The 26,772-nt window shown below is 38.7% G+C and overlaps 1 protein-coding gene across 1 annotated transcript in view; it reads right to left on the reverse strand.

The window, feature by feature from the left end:
* CLTC (clathrin, heavy chain (Hc)) overlaps nt 1-26,543 on the reverse strand; it is a 78,125-nt gene extending 51,582 nt beyond the window's left edge. Inside the window, exon 1 of the mRNA XM_006832373.1 lies at nt 26,274-26,543. Within this exon, the coding sequence (XP_006832436.1) occupies nt 26,274-26,315 (42 nt within the window). The 5' untranslated portion in view covers nt 26,316-26,543. The remainder of the gene's footprint in view (nt 1-26,273) is intronic.
* Between the last annotated feature and the right edge of the window lie 229 nt (nt 26,544-26,772).

Consider the following 26,772-nt stretch of genomic DNA (forward strand, 5'->3'; position numbering starts at 1 on the left):
GAGCTATATCCCTGAAAGAACCTCACCGAGCTATATACCCGAAAGACCTCACCGAGCTATAATACCTGAAAGACCTCACCAAGTTATATACCTGAGAGCAACAGGTTATCATCTAAACTATTATTAAGGCATTACACCAAGCACTACTCACATAAGGCAATACACTTTTTAGAAAGTCAGATTAAAAAGTGTTAGTCAAATAGCAAAATTAATAAGTAAAACAAGGGTGCAAATCACAGACACTATAACTAAACCTACAAATGGTTCCAATAATGTTTTTTTCTACCTCTCTACTTCAGACAAGTGGGCAAGATGACTGTAAGAAAACAAAACACTATTAGAAAAGACAGTAAAGAGGAGGAAAAAGGAAAATTATGAAACCTGCGCTTCCTCTTCCCTGCTAGATCCCCAGATAAATTATATGAAGAACCGCCCAACGTGAAGTTAGCATTGACCTTCAGCCTCCTAGGCTAACAAATGTTTTTATTTGCAAAAATAACCAGATTTGGTTAAGAAGGGGGTGAAACTTTCCGCACCCCTTGCAATCTACATAATCCTTATACACAGATCTTTCTCATTAAATATCCTATTGTCAAAGAACCAAGTGTATCTATATTTGACCATCTCCATTAGGGAAGTACTACTAGTAATATTCAAAATATCCCACGGAAAACAGATGTTGCTATTGTTGATAAGTGCCATTGGTTGATCCCAAATTATACTGACCCTGTATAGGATTTCCATAGGAGTTCTGGTGGCATAGTGGTTACAAGTCGGGCTACTAACCTCAAGGTCGGCAGTTTGAAACTACCAGCTGTTCCATGGGAGAAAAATGAGGCTTTCTGCTCCCCTAAAGATTTACAGCCTCGGAAACCCTATGCAGGGTCGCTATGAGTTGGAACCGACTCCACAGAATACCACTAACCAACATAGGATTTCCAAGGAGTGGCTGGTAAACGTGAACCACCAACTTTGCTGTTCAAACCAACCTTGAGGTTGAGTGTTAACGGTGCCACACCAAGACTCTCATATCTAACAGATAAACGACTTTTATTTAACTAACCAAATTAACCTACAAGCACATGGCAAACTATCACCAATGAGTGCTATATATACAATTAAATATATTAAAGAGTACCAATTCTTATTAGTTATCATTTATGCAATTAAACAAAAGACTGCATCTTGCTTAAATTAAAAAAAAAAAAAATCCTCCCTAGTTTTAAGGAGTCCTGGTGTGGTGCACTCAAACTCAAGGTCGGTTTGAACCGCAAGGTCAGCGGTTCAAACTCACCAGCCACTCTTCGGAAACCCTATACTGGGTCACTAAAAGTCGGAATCAACTCGATGACACTTAACAACAACAACAAGTTGTTAGTAAAGAAAATTTACATTTGTTTCTACCTTTTCAAATACAGCCAGTGAAAATTTTTTCTTTACTGGTGTTACTTCTAGTGAGAATGCCCATAACATGTACCAACTCCTTCAGTATTTTGTGGTGCCGCAGGATAAGTACTTGACCTCAAGGTAAGTTTGAACTACAAAGTTGGTGGTTCAAACTCACTAGCTTCTCCTCAGAAACCCTATACAGGGTCGCTATGAGTCAGAACCAACTCGATGGCACTAAACAATCACAGTAAAGAAACATACCACCATATACAGTAATATAGTAAGTCACCATCAGTAACTACAATTCTGACTTATGTGTATACCCTTTAAGAGACAGGACCATATAAAAGGGTTATTAGTATATTATATAACTATGTCCAGCAATAATTATATAAATTAAAGCTTTAAAAATAACATGTTTTTATCATTGTTGTTAAATGCCGTTGAATGGGTTCCAACTCATAGCAACCTTGTATAGGGTTTCAGGAGCGAAGGATGAGTTTGAACCACCAATCTTGAAGTTAGCAGTCCAGTGCTTATCTTACAGCATCACACCAGGGCTCCAACATGTTTTTAGACACGTTATATTTTCAAAGTTGTGCATACTATAAAATAGCCTCACTCAATTATAAATTCTAATGGCACATGACAACTACCTACCACAAAAATGGAATGATAGGCTGTAGAATGATAAATTCAAGTCTCTAAACTTGCAGTTCTTTTCAAGAGGACATCCAATAATATCTGAATTTTATTCTAGTCATTTTTTTCCCCTCTCAATTGACAAAATATTGCTACTGCTGAAGTAGGGAATAGTCTAAGATATGCTTGGAAATTTCTGTAATAAACTTCTTTTTAAAACGTCAAAAAACTTTTAACTTTTTTGTTATAAACAAGAACGTGGAGTCAACAGGTTCAAAGACATGACTTATTTTTGACTAGCTTTCATAAACTATGGTAAATGAACTGTGTAAATGTGATATTGTACAAGTTACCCAGCCCATTTTTCCAGTAATATCTTCTCCCCTAGTAACTAGCTTGTGCATCTCAGAGATACCACCCTATGGACATAAAAGTGTGTTATTTCCATCCTCCCTGTAAAAACCAAGGAAGTAATGACACATGCATAAAAGCATGGTAATTATTAAATCGATCCCTGTTCCTTCTTTTTAAAGACAATACAAATTTGTAACTCATTTGGTTTACAGACTAAATCTTGGACACTGGTCGGAAAGTGACACTTTACAGGTCTTGATGCTTAAGCCTAGTTTAAGATTCCGAAAGTTAAATAAACAGAATATAGTTAATCACACAACTCAAAACTCCCAAGTAGCTTCAACAGCTAACCAAACCAAACTCACTGCCAACTCAGTGAGATTCTATAGCAGGGGTGGGGGACGTCCAGCCCATGGGCCACAGAAGCCCTGAGAAGTCATTTGGTCTGGCCCTGACAAAGGCAACCACAGTTCCAGTCCTCTCATTGCTGTTGTTAAGTGCTGTTGAGTCATTTCCGACTCATAGCAACCCCATATAGGGTTTCTGCAGAGCAGCTGGTGAGTTTGAACCGCCAATCTTGAGGTTCGTGCTTATCCTACAGCACCACACCAGAAGTCCTTAGCCATCACACTGTTAAGTGCTATTGAGTCACTTCCAACCCATAGTTTCCAAGGTGCAACTGGTGAGCTTAAACCACCAACCTTGCAGTCAGTTAGGGGTGAGTTAATTAAATGTTTGACCAAATACAGCAGGCTAATTTTTATTTTATAACTTTTATGGGGCACAAATGGTACTATAAATTTTGGCAGAAAAAAGGTTCCCCACCCCTGCTTTATAGGGACATAGTAGAAATGTCCCATAGGATTTCCAAGGCTGTAAATCTTTATGGAAGCAGACTGCTACATCTTTCTTCTGCAAAGTGGCTGGTGGATTCCAACCACAGACCTTTTGGTTGGCTGTCCAGTACTTAACCACTGCATCCACCAGGTTCTTTGAACAGCTATGCTGTTTACTGAGTTGGTTATGACTCATAGCGACCCCTATATACAGTTTCCAAGGAGTGGCTGATGGATTTGAACTTCCAACCTTGAGGTTAGCTGCCCAGTGAAGAGCTGTAGACTCTAACTAACCATTAATTACTTACATACAAATGGTAACAAGAAACACATCCTTTTCCCTCTCCTCACCCCAACATGCTTAAAAGTAGGAAAAGTAAACTACGGCATTCTTAAGTTTTTGCAGTAAGACTAATACGTCAGATTCTCCATCATCTAGAGGACAGAAAATAATAAACTTTTATAACTTTGATTATAAAGTAAAAGAAGCATCTTGCATTAGTTGGTGTCTTTTATCATAGACTCCTTATTACTGTGTTCAAATACCAGTCTGACACTTAAATGACTCTATTGTCACTCAGTGTCGTCAAGAGGATTCCAACTCACAATGACCCTGTACAGGGTTTCCAAGGACACCTAATGGGTTTGAACCACTGACCTTATGGCTCACATTCCAGTGCTTATCCTACAGTACCACACCATGAGTCCAAATAAAATCAGTTATTAATCTCTATATATCTGTTTTTTCATCTGAAACACAAAGTTCTTAACCCTGAAATTATGAAGATTTGTGTAAACTGCTTAGAAAAAAGTCCGATACACAATAGGGGCTCAATAAATACAACAGTACTTTTAGGCCCAAACTCAAGGTAACTTTTTTGTATATGCATTTTATTATCTGCTTAACTCAGCTGTCAAACAAGTTGGTTGAAACTCTTGGGTGTGAATTTCTTTTAGCTACTGATAATAAATAAGTAGTCAATATGTACTTGGTACTCAATTTCCTCAGATGCTATGAAATGCTTTTCTTTCTTTTTTTTTTTTTTCTTTTTTGGTCAAAGAGAATTTAACACTTAAAATGTCCAACTCTGCTCTTGAATATGCATACCTAAAGTTGTAGAAGTCAGATTATATTCAAACCCATGTATTATGTTTATACTAACTTTAATGCTGTTTTGGAGTCCTGGTGTGATGCTGTGGGCTAATGCCTCAAACCACAAAGTCGTCAGACTGCAAAGTCCTTTGAACTGCAAGGTGGGTGGTTAAAGCTCACCAGCTGCTCCTTGTAAATACTATACAGGGTGGCTATGGGCTTGAATCAACTGGAAGGCATTTAACAACAACAACCCCGTTTTATTTTAATTCCTGTTTTTAGGAGCACTGTACAGCACTATTGCTAAAATCTTCTGAAAACCTTGGCAAATATGTTTCCAATAACTTTGCTGGAGAAAACTAATGTAAACAGATGGCAAAAAGCAATATCAAGAATTCTCTTTTAAAGAACTCAAGACTAAGAAAAGGTAAAATGGAAAACAGGAAAAGCATTTTTTTCCCCTTAATGTGCAATGTGCATCCACCTAATCCAAAACCATACATTTATCTCTACCTTAACACAACTTTCTAACACCTATGTTTCCTAATATGCCAGCTAAACTTGGTTGTTGTTGAAAGCCTCTTCCATTACCACTGCTCTTAATTTACCTAACTAAAGTTATAAGTGGAGTCCTGGTGTGGCCCTGGGGGTTAATGCACCAGACTACAAAGCCGGTTGAACTGCAAGGTCAACGGTTCAAGCTCACCAGCTGCTCCTTGGAAACCCTATACAGGGTCGCTATGGGTCGTAATAGACTTCGACAGCACTTAACAACAACCACAAAGTTATAGAGTCCAGAATTTTCTTAGACAAAGGCATGTGTTTTATGACACACTGAGAACACATCACTGCTGAGGTATTCCTGCTGAAAGTATACAGACTGAATGCAAATGACAACACAGATGATGGACACAAACTGAGGAATATTCTAAAAAATAACCAACCCACACTGTTCAAAATAATCTATTATCTTAAAAATGTAAACAGAGTGCCAGATTACAGAAACTTAGAAACACAAGCTTATGCAACTTATGATCCTAGATTTTTTTATGATATAAAGACGATTATTGGAATACTGATAAAATCTGAGTAAGGCTTGAGTACACTATTCTTTCAAAGTTAATTACTTTACTTTGACAATTGCACTGTGGATATACAGAACATGCTGTTTCATTATTCATTATAATTATACATTATACACACTGAAGTATGCTAAGATAAAAAGGTATCATGTACTAAACAACTCTCAACAATTCAGTTAAAAAATGTGTATATACATACATATATTTTTTGAGTGTGTATATATATATATATATATACATAACATATATAGTCCTAGTGTGGCACTGTAGGATAAGCACTGTACTGCTAACCTCAAGGTTGTTGTTCAAACACATTAACTGCTCCTCAGAAACCCTATACAGGATTGCTATGATTCAGAACCGATTCGAGAGCACTCCACATGGTGGAATTGAACCACTGACCTTGTGGTTAGTCAAGAGCTTATCCTACAGCACCACACCAGAACTTGTTATAGTCTCTTTTGTCTCTATACCTATACAAATATATATGCTCATACCAGTAAACGTTATATGTCTGTGTGTGCTTCTGGGTATAAGTATATATAGTATATATATACAGGTAGAGAGACAAAACAGAATAAATTAAATTTTGTATAATGTTAACAATTCATGAATCTGAGTATAGGGTATTTACAAAGGAGTTTCAAAAAACTTCATGGAAAAATTCCATTATCTTTCCATTCCATTTTTCCAGGAACCTTTTGAGGCCCTCTAGAATGGTTTGCTCCATTCTTGAAACATTTCTGTAAACATTAAACTATTTTAAAAATAAAACGTATTTTTACAAAAAGATAAGAGACATAAAGGAATACTGGTGATGCAGTGGCTAAAGCACTGCTCTGCTAACTGCAAGGTCGGCAGAGAAACATGAGACTGCCTGCTTCTGTGAAGATGAGCAGTCTTGGGCACCCTCAGGATCACTTCTACTCTGTCCTGCAAGATCACTATGAGTTGGAATCGAATGGATGGCAGTTGGGATTTTAAAAGAAACTCAAGTTAGGTTTGTTTTGTTTTGTTGTTTTTTTTAAAGAGACGTAACCCAGTGCAATGTACAGATCTCACTTGGATTCTGATTTAAACAAGTCAAATGGTATTTCAAGACAATCAGGAAATCTGAACTTAGACAAGTTTTTAGCTAATGAGGAATTTTTGAATGTTAAGAAACTAACCAATATACTGATAAAAAATTTCCCTTATTTTCTAAAGATGAATGCTATTTTTATCAGAAAGGACCAGTCTCTGGAGAAGGACACAAAACTTGGAAAAGTAGAGAGATGACACCAAAAAAGATGGACTGATATAGTCGCAACAGCAATGGATGGGTTCAAACGTTAACAATGGTGAGGACTACACAGAATTGGGCAGTGTTCCATTCTGTTGTGCAACAGGCTACTATAGTTGGAACTGACTTGACAGCACATAGCAATAATAATTTAGGGATGAAATCATGATAGTATGAATTTCCTTTAAAAAAGGAAATAAATAGCACCAATAATCTAGAAATTGATTTCCATTCTTATACTATGGGTTACAAACTTGATAATTAAATAGAAATAATTAGACTTTTTATTAGGTTACTAAGTTGTAAGGCAAGAAAGCAGAAGATTATAATCTCAAGAGGTAAAAATGAAAAAGTAACTAGCATAATTCAAAAGTCCAAGATTCTATGTCTATAAATGAGCGGCCAACTGGATGTCTGCCCAATCAGAACTGAGTGACAAGTTCACAGTGCTGTCCAATACTAGTTGCACATGATATCTAATTTTAAGTTAATTAAAATTAAATGTAATTAATTAAATTTAACTCTAGTCAGACTACCTGTGGCACTGCAGAAGCAGCACTAGACCAACAGTTCAAAACCAACAGGTATTTCTCAGAAACCCTAGACAGAGTTTCTATGAACTGGACCAACTAGATGGCACATAATAACAACCAGACTATCAGCAATTCAGTTCCTCAGTTAGTTGCACTAGTCACGAGTCAAGTGTTCAACAGCCACATATGGCTACTATACTGAAAGGTGCAGAAGAATATAGAACATGTCCATCATTGCAGATAGTTTTATTGGCCAACATTGTTTTCAAAAGATTTTCTCCAACAAAGAGAAAAGGAAAATTTCTTTCAGTTTAAACTCTAGCAATGAAGAACAGTTAGTAAAGAGAAATATCTATCCATCATATACAGGGATTTCAACAAAAAAAGGAGAAGTGAATCTGAATGAAAACAGAATTTCCAGGGCTCCTAACCCAGAGATCTTCAGGAAACTAAGAAAAACAAGCTAGCTAGTGCAGACTAGAGCCAAAGGGAAAATTTCTCAATTTAGACACATCTTTCCCTTCAAGAAATAACTAAACATTCAATAATGACTAAAGACTAGGCTTAAAGGGACTGAAAATTCTATTAGGTGTGCAAGTGTGTTTCAAAAATGGAGGCCTCTCTGTGGTTGGTAAGCTATCACTACACCTCAATTTCTAAGGTATGAATCAAAATAAAGAAGCTTTCAGGGAAAGATAACATTATTGGGATACAAATTTACAATTTCAGACACAGTAAATGTGAAAATGGAGTCCTAGTGTGAGGCTGCAAGATAAGCACTGAACTGCAAGGTAGGTTTGAATTGCAAGGTCAGCAGTTCAAACTTACAAGTAGCTCCTCAGAAACCTCAAGAGGGTCGTTATGAGTCAGAATCAAATTAGTGGGGATCAACAGCACTTAACAGCAACAAAAACAGTAAGTGTGAAAATGCAAAAGATCTGAAAATAAAATATGAAATAACATTTTACATTCAGCCACATTAGATTCTGAAATCTACTTTAAATGCTCATTCTTTTTAATGCTTTATACTCTTTTTTTTCCTGTCTTGATTTTGAAAAATAAACGTAGGGGTTTCCAAAAGTTTGTGGAAAAATACCAATTAATCTTTTCATTATATTTTCCAAGAATTTTTGAAGCCTTCTCATACTTGGCTTCATTGCAAATGTGGCAATATGTGTACCCTTGCAGAGTGAAAGGTTTATGTGATTTAACATACATTAAGCAGTAGAGTCCTGGTGTGGCGCTGTCAGATAAACATTAAACCGCTAACCACAAGGTCTGCAGTTCAAATCCACCAGCTCCTCAGAAACCCTATACAGGGTGGTCACTATGAGTTGGAACCTTTGATAGACCTTACCAATAACAAACAACAGTAGTGGTTAAGCATTCAAATGTTAACAAAAAGATCAGTGGTTCAAACCCACCAGCTACATTATAAAGATTTACAGTTTTGGAAACCCTACAGGGCAATTGTACTCTGTCCAATAGGGTCACTACAGGTCAGAGTCAACAAACAAGCCTTAGGTTTGATTTAAGCACTCGTTACATGCCCTGGGTTCCAATTCATAGAGACCCAGTATAGGGTTTCAGAGGAGCGGCTGGTGAATTTCAACCACCAACCTTTCAGTTCAAACTGACCTTGTGGTCCAATGCTAGAACTCTGTATTTCAGGGAGTTCTGTACTTTTACAGTTATCTAGCTCTGGAACTATGATATATGCTTATTCTGGAACAGATGGTCCAATTTCTTTAGATATGCTAGCAACATTACATATTCAAACTTTAAAGGGGCCAACTGCTTTTTTCAAAGCATGTGTTGCTAAAGACAGCAATGGAAAACCCTAATAAACAAAGAAATCAGGAACTCCAGCATGGTGAGTAAGCATCTTGTTAGCACACATTAATCGCCAAATGTAATGATACTGTTAAAGGGACCAAGTGGGTTCACTAGTCCTTTTAACAATACCATCATAGTTTTATATTTAATTAAATATATTACGTATATTTAATCCAGTAGATTTTTTTTTTATGCCTTTGCTGTTGTTAAAGTGCTGGCAAGTCAGTTCCAACTCATAGCAATCCTGTACAGGGTTCCAATGAGTAGATGATGAATTTGAGCCAATCATCTTGCAGTTCAAACCAACCTTGCAGTACAGTGCTTATCCTACTTACAGCACCACACCAGGACTCCTTTTATGGGTACTTTTCAATTCCCAATTCTTGGACTAGCTAAAGATGGCTCCTCATTAGCACAAAGGCTTTATCTTAGCAGTCCATCACATACAAACATTGAAAGGGTAATAAATTTGCTTCAAACCTGCTCATTTCAACCAGCAGTTCTTACATCTCAATCAGGTATGAAGAATAAACTATTTATAAATGGGTTTCTCTGAAGAATACTTGAGGAGTTTGCATCTTAATGAAAGACTAGTAAACTCAGTAACAGAGCTCATTTCCCAGCTGTATCAGCTGAAAATCAAAATACAGTAAAACTTGTGTTTACGAAAGCATTATTAAGAACTAATGTTTCACAATTGGTGCTTGGCTTTACACTTTCCAGATCCTTCCTCCTTATTTCATCTGAATAGTTAAAATGTAAAGGAAGTATGTATGAGCTGCTGTATTTCAGACGAAACTGATTTCATAACAGGGCTTTGAACTAGTTCATTCCAGTTTGACCCAAGTTGAGAATTTGCACTTCTATCCCAAATATACTGAATCAGAATCTACATTTTACCAAATGAATCAGAATTAATATTTCAACAAGATTTCAATCACTTGGAAATCGCTTTAAAATGTACATTCGGAGTCAGTGTATCTCGGGTAGAAATGCAAATTATCAGCAGGGGGGCAAATCCAAATGAAAGTCCAAAGCACAGTTTCATAAACGCTCAGTATAGCAATCCTGCTTCTGTTACCTTATGTAAATGAATCTTGTATCTCGATAAAGACTTAATAGGCATTATCACTACAGAGTAAAAGACCAATTAATTTTAGAGAGACCAGCTGATACTTGGATTCATTATGATACTATTAGTTTATACTATAAACAGGGTCGCTATGAATAGGAACCAATACCTAACAAGAACAGCAATCTTCCAATACAGGTATTTTAAAGCATGTGCTTGAAGATAGGTTAATTTCCTGTTCCAAGCATTTTACTTAGCATAATTTCCTTTAAAAGCTCCAAAACATCATGCTTGCTTTGACAGTACATTTATTAACTTTGAAATGATGCAGAGAAGATTAGCAAGCCCCCTGTTCAAGGACAAGCAAATTTGTGAAGTGTTCCATACTAAAGTTTAAAAGATGGGGGCGGGTGGGGGGAACCTACATAACATCTTTAACACTAATATCAATCACAGGTTTAAAAAATATTTTTTTTTTGCTTACAGTAGTCACTTCACTGAGCCCTTCCTGAAAGCTAGCAGAATGTCAAACAAAAAACTGCAGTCGCTGACTTCTAAAGGAAATGAAGAAAAACGCTGAGAATGCAGCATTCCTTTAGGTCATCCAATAACAGGATACAAGTAATTGTTTTCTGTGGACTTCACAGATTGCAAGCAACATATAAAAAATGCCTTTAACTCTTGCTGACCTCCCACCTAAACATACAGATTATTAATTAACTATTGTGTTAGAAGAGATGATGGAAGAAACTAACTACGTATGTTTCTAGTTCACACTAGCCTTTGAAACAATAACTATTTCTTGGAAGAATGACATGATGGAACTTCAAATTTTTAAGTTTTTTTCCCCAAAATTAATTTTTTACTCTGGCCATGCACTCAAATTGTAAATAATTCAGTCAGAGCTGGAGACAAGGACTATCAGAGATAAGTTACCTTTGATAAACTATCAGCCAACTGCAAATTAAAACTTTAATTTATGAGTGATTTTTTTAATAAAAAAATTATATGAAATACATATCAATCTGGACCAAATTGCAAGGGGAATATAGTAAGTTTTTTCTCCCCATATGGGTATGACTCTTCAAGGTGATGGGATGCCCTTTCTTGTATTAATGCCATTCAGTTGGTCAAAAACAACGAAATGCTACCAAACTTATGTCAGATTACAGGTTAGGGCAGGACTTTCCAGGCATTCCTTTAAGGAACCAGAAAGGAGCTTTGAAGGTTTAAGAATAAAATAAATACACAGTGCTGACTTTACTAATACTAATAGTTTTCTTACTATTTAAACTGCAAAGTTCCTAAAGAAACAATATTCATTCTATGACAACGTCCCCAAAATATTTATGTTGAGAGTTCAGTGTTACTTTCAGCTCAACGCCATCACTACTGTAAATAATGTGTTCTTCTACTCTATACTGACAGATCTGTTAGGGAATTGGACATTCTACTACTGTATCACTCATTTTCTATTTGTACCAATCATTCCAAAACATCATCAGTCTACAGACTGCTATAAATTACAAGACCGGATAATTTTACTCTGCAACTGAATCACTGGAATATTTTCCTGTGAACTCGAGTGCCACAAATTTCGAGTTCAACTAAATGAACAAAGTAACAAAGACACTCCACATGAAGAGTTTACAGGCTATTTCAAAATCATTCAATACTAACAAACTTAGTAAGTTCAAAACATAAACAGTAAAATGATTAAAGCACATTTTCTATTAGCATCTACTGAAATCCACTGCCATGGGTCGACTGTGACTCCTAGTGAACCTTTTGGACAGAGAACTACACCATAAACATTCCAAGGCTATCATCTTTTCAGAAGCAGACTGTCTCATACCTTTTACCTTTTGGTTAGTAGATGAGTGAGTGTTTTAATCTCACTACCAACAGGGTTCTTGAAACATCTATTGAGCACCAATTATTTGACAATTAATATCAATTCAGCCTCTTAAAAGTTATTACTTTAGGTACATATTTTGTAGTTAAATTATCCTCTTTGAAACTTTGTGTTAAACTAAACTATAGGAATCCGGCTGCTAATCGGCAGTTTGAAACTACCAGCGGTTCCTCGGGAGAAATTTAAGGCGTTTTGCTCCCATAATGATTTACAGCCTCGGAAACCCTGTGCAAGGTCACCGACTCCAAGGTACTTAGCAATAATAACAATAACTGAGGTAACAATCTGGGAAGAGGGTAGGTTTTAGGCTCATAGGGCCTTGGGGGTTTCGAACTATATCTCATGCAGACTAAAAAAAGAAAACAATGCCCACCTCAAAATCCTGTAGATACTTCTTTAATGTCTGATGTTACTGTTAAGTGCCGTCGAGTTGGTTCCGACCCATAGCAACTCTGTATAACCTTCCCGAGGAGCGGCTTTGTAGTCTGGTGCATTAACCCACAACAACACACCAGGAATCCTTATTGTCTGATGTTGTTGTTGTTACATGCTGTGGAGTCGGTTCCAACTCATAGCGACCCTGTACAGGGTTTCTGAGGCTGTAAATCTTTACAGGAGCAGAAAACCTCATCCTTCTCCCACGAACAGCTGGTAGTTTCGAACTGCTGACCCTGAGGTTAGCAGCTCGATTCGTAACCGCTACACCACCAGAGCGCCTTTATTGTCTGATATTCAGTATTAAAAACTAAGATCCCCTTATTTTTTTGGTCAGGGGAGGGAGTAGCCTGAATACTTGTAGATTTTTTTTGTTGTTGGATTCATGATACTAAAAATTCCCCAAACATATGTAGGCTGTGGTCTCCTCTCACTGATTTTGTCTCCAATAGTAAACTCTTCTAATCTTGTTTGCACCCTATCAGGAAAGTTTTCTTCCACAGTCTAAAAACAGTTTTCACTCCAATTACTTTTAGTTTCCATAATTCCTAGCTTTGTAGCCTACTGCCTTCCCCACCTTTTAAAATTATTTCCCTCTGAATTCAAAACTCATCAAATTTATCTTCCACATTGCTAATTTCAATTCCACAGGAACAAGTCTGCTCTTAACTGCCTTCATGATCAATATCTCTGTATACTATTATAACCGAGCATTTTCATGAATATTTTTGTTTCTATCAAGTTTTTCTGCATGCCAAAATGTCTACATTTTTCTAAAGCTTCCCCCCACTTTTTGCCATTTTACATACTATCCTTTTTAAATATTATCTTTTACTCAAATCCCCATTGCAGATTTATGCAGAATGATTGGAGTCAGATTAACTTGTAAACAGGATTGTCTTTATACCTCTGACAACTTTTCTTAAACTTTTCTGTAGCCTCTCCTTTAATGACAAAAGGGTGAAGGCACTTGTGAAAACAGGAAACTTCTGCTTTCTGATTTTCTATGTATTACATATTTGTGGAGTCCTGGTGTGGCACTGTGGGTTAATGTGCTGGACTGCAAGGTCGGTTTGAAGTGCAGCGTTGGCGATTCAAGCTCACCAGCCGCTCCTCAGAAACCCTATACAAGGTCGTTATGAGTCAGATCTGACTGACTCAAGGGCACTAAATAACAACAACATGTATTTGGGTTTTTTTTTTGTTGTTTTTTTTTATGTAAATGTAAAACTAGACTAGAACTTGAGGAAGACAGTCGCGCTTAAGAGCAATAGGAGGGAGAGTAGACCATTCTTCTCAATTCAAAGCATAACCATGGAGGGTAAAATGGTTACAAAAACTTGGGTGGCTTTGTGCTTTGAAGGCAGAACTACCAGTTAGTTAATATTAGTACTTCCTGTTCTGAATCATTAAGTAAATAAGAACTTTTCTTTTAAATTCTGAATTAAAGCAGATTTTAAAGGTTATTTCTGAGAGAGAAGGAACTGGGTACATTAAAACCTCATTTGCTCATATTAATTTAAACTCTTCAGTGTGGTGATGTCTTACATATTTAACCTGAGCTTCTTCTCTGATCACGTTAGGTTTTTAGCTTGTTTCAATTGATTTATAAAATGCTTCCTGGGCTCTTCTGAAGTTAGACTGTAATATGCATTTGTTTTTATGTCACAATGATTACTCCATTGCTGTTGTGTGCCATAGAGTCCATTCCAACTCATATCCCATGTTGCTGTTGTCAACTACCTATGTGCCTGTTCCTACTCAAAGTGCCCTGTTTATGTAGGGTTTCCAAGGAGCAGTTGGGGGGTTTGAACCACTGATATTGCAGTTAGCAATCTTATTCTATAGTAGCACACCCCAGGACTCCGTGGTAATTGTGGTTGGTGTCGGTTATCAGCTATAGAGTCTGTTCCGACTCATAGCGACCCTGACCCTGTATAGGGTGTCAAAGGCTGTAGATCTTTATGGAAGCAGAAAGCCACATCTTTCTCCCACGTAGAAGCTGACAGATTTGAACTGTTGACCTTTGGTTTGCAGGTTAGCTTGTAAACCACTATGCTAAAATGGAAATTGGATTGAGAGTTGTTTTCATTTGTCTTTGATCAGCTACTCATTAAAGAAAAGAGGTTTAAAAAAAAACAAAAACAAAATGGACAGGAAAAGTCAAAGACTATCCATATACTGAGCCAACTACTGACTTCGGATAGATTTTATTATTTAAGGATGAAAAATTAAGGGGACGATTAACAGGGAGCACATGATTTACTGAAATACTCTATATTGACTTCACTGAATTATGCAAATCTAAAGGCAGGATTTCCTTTTTAACAAAATATTCCTCAGGAAAATAATATGAGGGAGCTTCAAAAAATTCCTGGAAAGACTTTACTATCTTCTAATTCCATTTTTCCATGTACCTTTTGAAGCCCCCTCAGATTGAAATAAAAGCCTCTGGATATAAAATAAAAGTACTTGGAATGAAATGAAGATAACTTACTTTCAAACTGTGAAAAGAACTAAGTGGTTCTGTTGTTGTGAAGTGCCTTGGAGTTAAGTGCTTTTTAACAACTCTATACAAGGCTTCCTAGGAGCAGCTGCTAGGTTTGAACAGCTTACCTTGCGATCCAAACCAATCCTGCAGGCCAGTGCTTATTCTAAAGCACCACACTAGAACTTCAAGTGGTTGTAGTGCTAATGAAAATACTGATGTAAAAATATGTAGAGCTTAAATAAATGTTTTGATATTATAAATTTAATATCTACATAAACTAATTCAAAAGACTACTTGAATTATACATTAAAAATTACCTAATCCCCAGGTGTGAACTGCAAGATCTGGAGGTTCAAGCTCACCATCCACTACTCAGAAACCCTATACAGGGCCACTATGGGTCGGAATGGACTTGACAGCACTAATTACAACAAGAGTTTATAAGGAGTACAGTGGCTCTGCAGTATAAGCACTGAACTGAGAACCACAAAGTAGTTGGTTTGAGCCCCCCGTCAGCCGCTCTACAGGTGAAAGATGAGACTTTCTGCCCCCCACAAAGATGTACACCTCGAAAACCTATGCAGGGTAGCACTTAACAACAAGAGTTTATAGATTAAAGGGACCAAAAGCTTTTTCTTTTTTCTTTTTTTTTTTTTGAGGTAAAATTGTTGTTGTTACGTGCCATGGGAATGGTTCCAATTCATAGCAACCCTGTATAGGATTTCCGAGGCTGTAAATCTTTACGGGCGCAGAAAGCCTCATCTTTCTCCCGTGGAACAGCTGGTAGTTTCGAACTGCTGATCTTGCGATTTGTAACCACTACGCTACCTACCACCACTATGTTACCTACCGTTTCCACCAGGTAAAATTAACATAACATAAAATAACCATTTTAAAGTGAACAATTTAGCGTCATTTGGCATATTCACAATGTTGTGTAACCACCTGTCTAGTTCCAAAACAGTTTCATCATTTCAAAAGGAAAGTTCATATCCATTAAGTAGTCTCTTCCTGTTTATCTCATCATCACCTCCCTGTTGGCAACTACTAATCTGCTGTCTCTTGATATTTTATACATTTGGAATAATTTAGTATATAATATAGCTATTTTCAGTTAGCATACTATTTTCAAAATTCATCCATATTGATGTATGCATGTATCATTACATCATTCTTTCATGACTGGATAATATAAATGGATATACATTTTATTTATTCATCTATTGACGAACACTTGATTTGTTTCTATCTTTCAGTTGTTGACAGTAATGCTGCTATGAGCTTTCATGTACAAGTATTTGAGCACCTGCTTTCAGTTCTTCTGAGTTTATACCTAGGAGGAGAAGAGCTGGGCATGTTCCCATTTTGTTTTATCTTTTTGATGAGTCACAAAACTCTTTTCCACAGAAATTGTACTATTTTATATTCCCATCAGCAGTGAACAAAGATTCCTATTTCTACACATCCTCCCCAACACTTGCCAGAAGCTTTTTGGGGAGGCTGGATAATAAATGGTGTCATTAAGAAAAGGAGTACTAGGAGTACTTTATCTGTACCTATGGCATTTTGAACTACAAGGTCGGTGGTTCAGGCTCACCAGTTGCTCCTTGGAAACCCTATGCAGGGTCCTATGGGTTAGAACCGACTCGACGGCACTTAACAACAACAATGGCATTTTTTAAGCACAACTGTATTCCTCAAGTTCTAGTCGTTTTACATTGTTTATTACATTACAACAAATACATGTTGTTGTTGTTTAGTGCCCTTGAGTCAGATCTGACTCATAACAACCCTGTATAGGGTTTCCGAGGAGGGGCTGGTGAGCTTGAATCGCCAATGTTGCACTTCAAACCGACCTTGCAGTCCAGCACATTAACCCACAGTGCCACACCAGGACTCCACAAATATGTAATACATAGAAAATCAGAAAGCAGAAGTTTCCTAATTTCACAAGTGCCTTCACCCTTTTGTCATTACTGCAGAAAAGTTGTCAGAGGTATAAAGACAATCCTGCTTACAAGTTAATCTGACTCCAATCATTCTGCATAAATCTGCAATGGGGATTTGAGAAAAGAATAGTATTTAAAAAGGATAGTATGTAAAAAGGTCAATGTTGGTACACTGGCCCCTACCAGTCTTATGAAAACGGCTGCCCTAAAATCAAACTCCAAGTTGAATATAAGTTCCAAAGAATACCACAACACAGACAAAACACACTGTGATGTATTTTACAGTTCAAATTTACAGATCATCCAGTAAAGAAAATGAGAAAACATGTTACAGTGAAAGAACAAGTATTCGTCTGATCCCACCCACTACCTATGAGACTGCAGTTAACTGCTAAGAAATTCAATCCTGTCCAGTCTCCCACCCTTTCACTCCCTGCCTGCCACTGCAAAATAGGGTTAGTCCTCCCTACCTGGAAGGGCTCTTTTGATAATTAAGTGAGAAATGTATATATATGTTTGTTAGGTACTAAAGGGAGCCCTAAGAGTCCTGGCAACATAGCTGGGTTACTAGCCTCAATGTCAGTAGTTTGAATCTACCAGTCACTCCGCAGGAGAAAGATGAGGCTTTCTGTTCCCTAGGAAACCCTTTACAGGGACCAATTCTGTGGCACACAACCACCACCACCAAGGGAGCTCTGGTGGTGTTGTAGGTTAAGGGTTGGGCTAACCATATGGTCAACAGATCCAGTCCACCAGCCCCTCCATGGAAGAAAGATAAGGCTTTCTGTTCCCATAAAGATCTACAGTCTAGGAAACCCTATACAGAGTTGCTTTGACTTGAAACTAACTTGAAGGCACATTAGCAGCAACAGCTGATCAAATAGGGGTAATGATGAAATCTGTATAGATTTCAGGTCAATTACAACTTGATTATTCTCCATAATAGGGCAAAAATATCTTAAATGATATCTATTACATCAGAGACTCAAGAGCTTTTTGAAGCTTCCTCGTATGTAAATGAATTTAGAGAAATAGTCTCGTTTTGATACAAACAACTTAAAAAGTCAACTATGAACTTATTTCCCATCTAAGCAAGAACATTTACTTCAGCACTACCTAAAAGACATACAATAGTATTAACAAAGTTCTTTCCTATAGGTATCAGATATGATTCATATGGGTAATCAAGAACATTAATTGATTACATTAACAATGGTAAAAGGCTGGCTTTCAAATGTCTTTCTTTGGGGCAATTTTAGAGCAGTATCAATTTTTTATCATATGAATGTTCGTATGAAGTCCTGCAGAATAGCAAATGTTCAAATACCATAAAAGATCAGCAATCAAGTAGACAATATTCACGGTTATAATGATGTATCTGTAACCATGAACACAAAGTGCAGTATACTGTGTTCATTTTGTCGATACATCTAACACAGTATCTGGTAGGTAGCACATGCTCCAACCTCAGGTGAGTGAACTAACCTAACCCCCAAATATTTACAACCCATAAAAATCTACGTCTGCAAATGAAATACTGTGATCAATTGTGAAATACTTTGGGTTGTTAACCCTTTGCTCTGGGTTAGAAAGATGCACTGGTTTACTTTTTTAAGTATTTACAGCCTCAGAAACCCTAGGGAGCAGTTCTACTCAGTCCTACCAGCTCACTCTAAGTTGAATACTTCCTGATGGCAGTGGGTTTGGTTTTCAGTTTATGCCTCTTAAGAATCTGAGTCGTGAAAACGGTGAAGTACTCATCTACTAGCCAAAAGTTTGGTGGTCCAAACCCACATAAATTTGGAAGACAGGCCTGGTGATCTGTTTCCAAAAGCTCACAGCCTTGAAAGGCCCACAGAGCAGTTCTCTGCACACATGAGGTCTCCGTGACTAGGAATCGACTCAATGACAATTAACAACAACGTGCTTATTTTAACAGAGGAAAAGAATATGTGCTAACTATGGTAGGCAATGAGTCTCATGTGGTATTTAACTACTTGAAATGTGGCTATGATTGGTGAATTATAGCTTAAAATTTAAATTTACTCTCAATTCAATTTTTGGAAAACTTAAGTCTGTTTGAAATAACATGGATATACAAAGGTAAGTCAGAAAGTATTGCTACTAGGTGAGGCCTTCTGGCTAGGTGGTGGATTAGATACACAGACTACACAGAGCTGCTACAACAAAGACAAAATAAAGCACATGGATGAAAATTCTGACACCCTGAACTTTAGAAGGTTAAAGAGGTGGCTGGAGTGCTTGCTGGGGAAAGAGGCCCAGTAGGGATGGCAAGAGAAGGAGACTGACTGGTGAACGGCTGGCCATATGCAGCTGGACCATTTTGTGAGCAGCTTTGGCAGTGGAGGAAAACCTGGCAGAGCAAATTCACCGGGCAGCACAAAAGGCGCAATTTCTTCTTTTTCCCCATGCTTCCCTGGTGATAACCATGGAGCTCTGGTAGCGTGGTGGTTACGAGTCGGGCTGCTAACCTCACAGTCAGTAGTTCGAAACTACCAGCAGTTCCGCGGAGAAAGACAAGGCTTTCAGCCCCTGTAAAGATTTACAGCCCTGGAAACCCTATGCAGGGTCGCTACGAGTCAGAAACAACTCCATGGCACACCACCACCACCCCTGGTGACCAAAAGTGTGGATAACTCCCACCCTCATCCACCCTCAGTATTAGAATCTGCTCTCCAGAGATCCGAGTCACATGGCTGAGAATCACAGTAGTGTGAGATAGGGGCCAGCTGCAATGCTTTGGTGCCTGGATTCAGGCTCTACACCTACAAAATCAGCATATCCACCAGACCAGTCACACTGCCCCCCAGCTTTACTGTGGACCTGAGTGAAACCAGTTCTATCAAGGGCACCTATGGACTACTTCCAGACTAAATGCCCTGAATATAGATTAACACCAAGGTCAACAGGAACTGCACTTAGGACCAGGAACTTTGCTGTCACATCCATTCCACAACGACCTCATGAGCTCCTTGAATCGGCAGGAGCCTACCAAAGATTACCCCACTCTAGGTCCAACAACTGCACTGTTTGTTTTTACAACTATATTCCCATGATGCTTTGGAGACCACTTTAGCTTACATGAAAAAACAAGAGAATGGCTCAAACAAATGACCAATAGAACCAGAAAACATTTCTGAGGAAAATGGTAATGGAATTAACTGAAAAAGAATTCAATAGAATGATAATTGGATACCTTCAAGGGATTGATAGAAAAATCCAGGAATGCACAGAGAAAACAAGAAAAACATTAGAAGAGGAAAACACAACATGTATAAACAGACAAAATGAATATAAATTTGGAAACAATACAAACCCTGCAATTAGAAATCCAAAAGACTAATAATAAGATCTGACAAATGGACAATATATTGCAAGGGCAAAGGAGTAGATGTGAAGCATTTATTCATGAGGTGGAGGGTAGACATATTAGCATAGGTGACACGGCAGACAATATACAACAAGAAAGAGGTTAGCAAAGGAATGACGAAAGTAGCAGGAGACCCAGGGAGAAATGCAATAATTAAAGTGAACAAAAGTAAATGCTGTTAACTGTTGGTACGAGGAAGGGATGGCAACCATTTAGTGAAGCAAAGTGTAAGATTTACTGAATGTAAAACTGATGATTTACTCTGTAAATGTTCACTTGATTCACAATAAAAAGTTATAAAAAGAAAGAAAATGGGGAGAAAAAAAAGAAAGTATTGCTACGAGGGTCCCAGTTCATACATGCATGGGTTTATCCCAAGCAGAAAGTGTTTAAATGTCTCTCTGATCAGAGGAAGGCTGCAATTCTCACAGCAATATCTTAGTCTCATTATAGTGACTTTCAAACAAAGAAGTCTAATCAAAAAGAGTATTTTCTGAGAGGATCTCCTGGGCCAGTTAAATTCACGGAACCTAAGTTAGCTCAGAAAGTAATGGCAACTATTAACCCACTATGCTACTCAAAATCAACATAAAAAGGACTCCTCGTGTGGTGACGTAGGATCAGCACTGGAATGGAACCACAAGGTCAGCAGTTCAAACCCATCAGCTGCTCCTCGGAAACCTTATACAGGGTCGCTGAGTCAGAATCAGCTCAACAGCACTTACCAACAACAACAAAGCATATTATACAACTTCTCCTCTTAAAGACTATTATTCGATTTCCTTCAAATATGTGTGTCAGGAGACCCAGGTTCAAATCCCATTCTGACTACTTACTGAGTCTCACTTTCTTCGATTAAGAAAATAGGGGGGATTAAGTGAAGACCTGAAAGCACCAAGCCACATACATAGCTAATAGGCTCTAAGGACATCTGGTGCTGTTGCTTCCATCACCTCACCTCTCCCTAGCAGAGATGGTATGAAACTAAAGTGTTTGAAGGATTATCCTAATTTTAGCTAACAAAAGGTTCTGAGTGCATAAATATGGTAGTCAGATAAACCTTTAATCTTACAAAGCACATCAGTATGGTCTATAACTGTGCAGTCCAATGTAGTATAAAACCCACAAATTGTATTTACACTTTATTAAAAAAAAAAGTAAAAATTCAGTTCCTCTGTCACATGAGTCACATTTCACACGTTCAATATCCTTATGTAGCTAGTAGACACTTCTATCATTGCAGAAAGTTCTATTGGACAGTGACCCTCAAAACCACATCAGTAAGACTAACAGGTAAAAACAGTTCTCAATATAATTTAAATATTATATAGGAGTGAACAGATTTATAAATAATTTAGCAAGGAGACCTGATGTGGCGCTGCAGAATAATGCACTGGACCGCAAGGTTGGTTTGAACCACAAGGTCAGCAGTTCAAACTCACCACCCGCTCCTTGGAAACCCTCTACAGGGTTGCTATGGGTCGGAACCGACTCAGCAGTACTTACAACAACAGTTGAGGATACAATATAAATGGAACTCTTTAAAACCACAGTACAAACAATTATAGTCAGAAAATATTGTTCCAAGGGAGTTGTGGTGTGGGTTGTTGGTTAATGAGCTGGACTGCAAAGTCCACTTTGAACTGTGAGGCCTGCGGTTCAAGTTCACCAGCTGCTCCTTGGAAACCCTATATAGGGTCGCTGTGAGTCAGAACCCGACTAGACAACACTTAACCACAACAACAATTGTTCCAAGAGCAAACTACCAAAATTCCTAAGAATTACTTAAGAGTTTCACTACAAATGAAAATATCTGTGGTTCTGTGTCATACAGTTCCATGTCTTAAACTATTTCCTAATCAAGTGAAAACATTTACAATAAGAATTAGCCACACCCTTGAAAATGAGTAAACTGACCAGTAGGGAAATTCTAGAAAATATGAAACATCTTAAGCTTCTAAGCTATTTCCAGGGTAGAATGTGACATACTTCCCAACATGTCACTTCTGGGTAGTATAGCACATAACATCCCAATAATACTTTAAATTGCTTTTTCTTTGTAAACCAAAACTACAGCAAGAATCTCTACAATGCAACCTACCACACACTCCTTGCCTACATGTACGGGCCAAAGACAGAGATGAAGAACACTGTGTAAAGTTTCAGTCACAGACACTTTACAATCCAGGCATACAGTGGAATATGTCAACCAGCATATAAAATGAGATCTGTAGATAACAGTTTAGTCTTTGTGACCATATAGGGTTAACTAGAACTGTTCCATAGGGTTTCAGAGACTGTTAATCTTTATGGGGACAGCCTCATTTTTATCCCAAGGAGTAGCTGGTGGGTTTGAATTACCAACCCTATGGTTAGCAGCCTACCAATTAACCCACTGTGCCACTAGTTTATATTTAAAAAAAAAAAAAAAAAATTCACTGCCATGGAGTAGATGTCAACTAACAGCTAGCTACCCATATAGGGATTCCAAGACTGCAAATCTTTGTAAGCCAAGACAGCCTCACCTTTTCTCCCTCAGAGAGGCAACCTTGTGGTTAGCAAACCAATCAATGCCTAATCCACAGTGCCACCAAGGCTCCTAAGGTTTTTTCAGAACCTGACACTATGGCAATATCTTACCCCAACAGGCACTTCTTTTGTTGACCACTATCCAAATAAAACAATACAAAAACACCACCATAATTAAAAATATTAACATGTATTTGATGCAGTACCTGACAGATCCTTCAGTTAGTCAATATAATTAAGCTGTTGTGGGTAAGTGCTATCAAGTCTGTTCAGACTTCTATCGACCCTATAGAGGATTTTTGAGGCTGTAAATCCTTGCAGGAGCAGAAAGCATCATCTGTCTCCCATGGAGCGGCTGATGGGCTTGAACCACTAACTTTGTGGTTTGCAGTCCAGTGTTTATCCTACAGAGGCACTGTGCTCCCAATAGTTAAAAGTTAAGCCTACAAAAATAATTTCATTTACAGTTCATCTTTTGAAGTTGTAACAATGTAAAACTCCATATTCAAGGACGTATCTGTTCCAAGTTTTTATCCTAAGTATTTCAAAACGTTTACTGCTACTTAGAAAACAGGCAGAGAGGCTCAGAGGTCAAAGACCTAAATTGCCAATTAAAATAATCCTCAATAATTTTTTAAAAAAAAGGAGGGGGGGGGAGAAGGAAATAAAATTCGAAGTCAGGATATACAAAGGACACTTCAAAAACTTCGTGGAAAAATTCTAGGATCTTTTCATTCCATTTTTCCACTAACATTTTGAAGCTTCCTTGTATTATCCTGGAGTCCTGGTGAGGCACCGCAAGGTCAGCAGTTTAAACCTACCATTTGCTCCTTGGAAACCCTATACAGGGTCACTATGAGTCTCTGGCACTTAACAACAACAATGTATTACCCTGGAAGAGGCTGATGATTTGATTCTATATGCATTTAATCATCAACAGGCACATACAGTCACAACAGCCAAATTATCATTCCAAAAAATGCATGGCTGCTTTTTTCAAGCGTATCTGCAAATCTGCTTTATACTTAAAACTTAAAATTACGTTGAGTAGGAAGTGGCTTCACTCAAGTATTTGCAGAAACTTCAAATAACTTAAAAACCAGGTCTGTATTAATTCTGTCTTCCAGTTTGTGATATGGTTGGATTCTATTTTGTTCAACCACTTAACAATTCTTGTCTTCTCTTTAATAACAGTATAAAGCTATTGTTCAAACCACCACAGGTCAAAAAATAAGATTTACTAATGGTCTCTAAGCATCATCAACTCTGGCAACAGGTATGCTTCAGCCATGTAAATCAAGCATTCGCTGTAGCTGCTTCTCTTGTGTGTGGTTTATAGATATTTGTTTACAGAAAGATTGTATTTTAGATGTATTTTAATGTGAGGAGACTGTTTTTCCCCTCACACTCCAAACCAGTATTTCTAACTCTGCATATTCATAATGGAGTCCTGGTGTGGCGCTGTAGGTTAATGCGTCAGACTGCAAAGCCCTTTGAACTGCAAGGTCGGCGGTTCAAGCTCACCAGCTGCTCCTTGAAAACCCTATACAGGGTCGCTATGGGTCGGAACCGACTCGTCGGCACTTAACAACAACTACAACAATATTCATCACGGTGTGGCGCTGTGGGTTAATGTGCTAGGCTGCAAAGCCATTTGAACTGCAACGTTGGCAGTTCAAGCTCACCAGCTGCTCCTCAGAAACCCTATATAGGGTCGCTATGGGTCAGAACCAACTCAATGGCACTTAACAACAGCTACATATTCATCTACTGCCCACTTTTAACAGAGGTAACCACAGTAACTGGACTAAGCATGAAAAAATAACTTAACCATGCCCATACTGTTAATGTTTTAAAATCGTTTGTAAAACGGTGGTTTTGTTGCCCAGGTATATACCATTACTTCAGATGAGTTATTGTGCAAACTACAGATGACTGCAGGAAGTACATATAGCTAGTTTTATAGAAAAAGTTATTATTACAATTTAAATCTTAAAGGAAAATAATTTGTTAATGCAAGCAAAAGTGATAATAGCTATAAAGAAATATGAAATTACATTACTCACAGCCTGAATATCAAACCTTTTTATTAACAAGGATACTTCGTAAGGAAAGATTCTTTTTAATAATATGGAGCTAAGTCAATAAAATGACCTTCAATGGATAAGCGACCAATATATTATTATTAGTGTTATGTGCATACCACTGGGTCCTCTATTATTATTTATGAAACTAGCTCTTCAGAAGACTGAGTCGAGTATTTTGGAAGAAAACAAGTTAACAAGAATGAAATTATTTTTGCCAAAGTGAAAACCAGGTAGAAGTAGGATTGGTCAACCTTAAATATCCGAAGCTCAGAAGAGGCTTCATTCAGTCAAGCCCTCCAATGATCACCTGCCTAGCCCAGCCATGGCATGTTGCCAGATAAGACAAACAGTATGTTGCCCCTAGGATAAGATATGGTAGAGGTTCTAGAACCTACTAAAGGGAAACCAATTACAGACCAAATGGCCAAGGCTATCTCAAGGCAGGTGTGTTCTATCCTCAGGACTCTTGTCTAATTCCAAGCAATCCTGAACGAACTACTCCCGCCAAGTGCATAACAATCTGCAAGACTCCAGTAGACCCCCCAATATAACCTGTGATTATCTGCTTCCTAACTCCTAGAATCAAAGAGGAGCAAAGAACCACACCATCCCTAGAGAACTCAAGTAAGAGGAAAAGGTTAAATTCCACCAGGGGCCTGGACTCCACGCACCCTGAGACTGACACCGCCCATAGAAATACATACGTTCCCCCATTCTATCCTCCTCTAGTTCTTTCGGTGACCTTCTGTTCTACTGCCTCGGGGAAGGCAAGCCACAGGGCCGTCGTTTCCCCACCCCGAGAAAATGTGCCTTTCCCAGTAGAGAGCCGCAGAGAGAGGAATAAAAAGGTCGCTCCTCCTCAACCCACCCGCCCCACAACTACAGGGTACAGACACGGTGGGGGAGAGGGAGGAGGACAGCCATAGGAGATGACAGCCCTGCAATGGCCCAGAGGTGCTGAGAATCCTTGCTCCAGGAGAAACACGAGCGAATCTCCCCCGACTCAGCTACCCAAATGAATGAAATGAATAAAAAGGAGAGTGGGGGTGGGGGGGTGAGTTAGTACACGCAGTTCTTGTCATTCAGGAAGCAAGGTGTAGTAGAGTCTTGAGACCCAGGCCTAGTCTCGCCGCCCTTTGCACTCTGAGTCGTCCTTTCCATCTAAGCCTCACAAAAAAATTTCAACCCGTTAAGCTTTCCAAGATAGCGCCCCCTTCTCCATCTATCCCACGTACAGACAAACATCGCCCCCCACCCCCCAGCGCCACCACTCTTTCTGCTTGGGCCTATACTCCAGCTTCTTCCTTCCTTCCCACCACCCTCTCCACAGCCCTCATCATCCCGAGCCAAGCCGCACCTGGAGATGCTCCTGAAAACGAATTGGCAGAATCTGGGCCATGGCGCTGTCGGGGGGTATGGTCTCCTCCTGTCACTGGGGCTGCGGGGCAGCGGCTGCCCGGGCTCTCCGAGGGAGAGGAGGAGAAGGGGGAGGGGGCAGGCTGGGCTCGGCAGGATACTCTCCGGGGACGCAGGAAACTGGCAGACAGACGAAAGAGCTCGGGTCGGGGGCGGAGGCTCCACTGGCCGGGAGAGCCGCAATGGCGGAACCGGGCGCAGCGCAGACTCCGGAAACGGCTGAGCCCTGCGGAGGGATCCCGGCTACAGAACTCCGCCCAAGTTGCCTCACTCCCTCCGCCTTATGTACCCCTCCACAGAGTGCCGCGGTACTACCTGGCGCAGGAATTTAGGGCGCAGTGCGCCGAGAGCCTCGCTCACTGCTGCCACACGGGTGTTAATTTAAGACGCGAAGGGACTACTTTTTTGTACTCATCACTTTCTCGAGCCTCCTGCTGTTC

This window comes from Chrysochloris asiatica, unplaced genomic scaffold (genome assembly GCF_000296735.1).
Source record: "Chrysochloris asiatica unplaced genomic scaffold, ChrAsi1.0 scaffold00007, whole genome shotgun sequence".
In the NCBI taxonomy this organism is placed as follows: Eukaryota; Metazoa; Chordata; class Mammalia; order Afrosoricida; family Chrysochloridae; genus Chrysochloris; species Chrysochloris asiatica.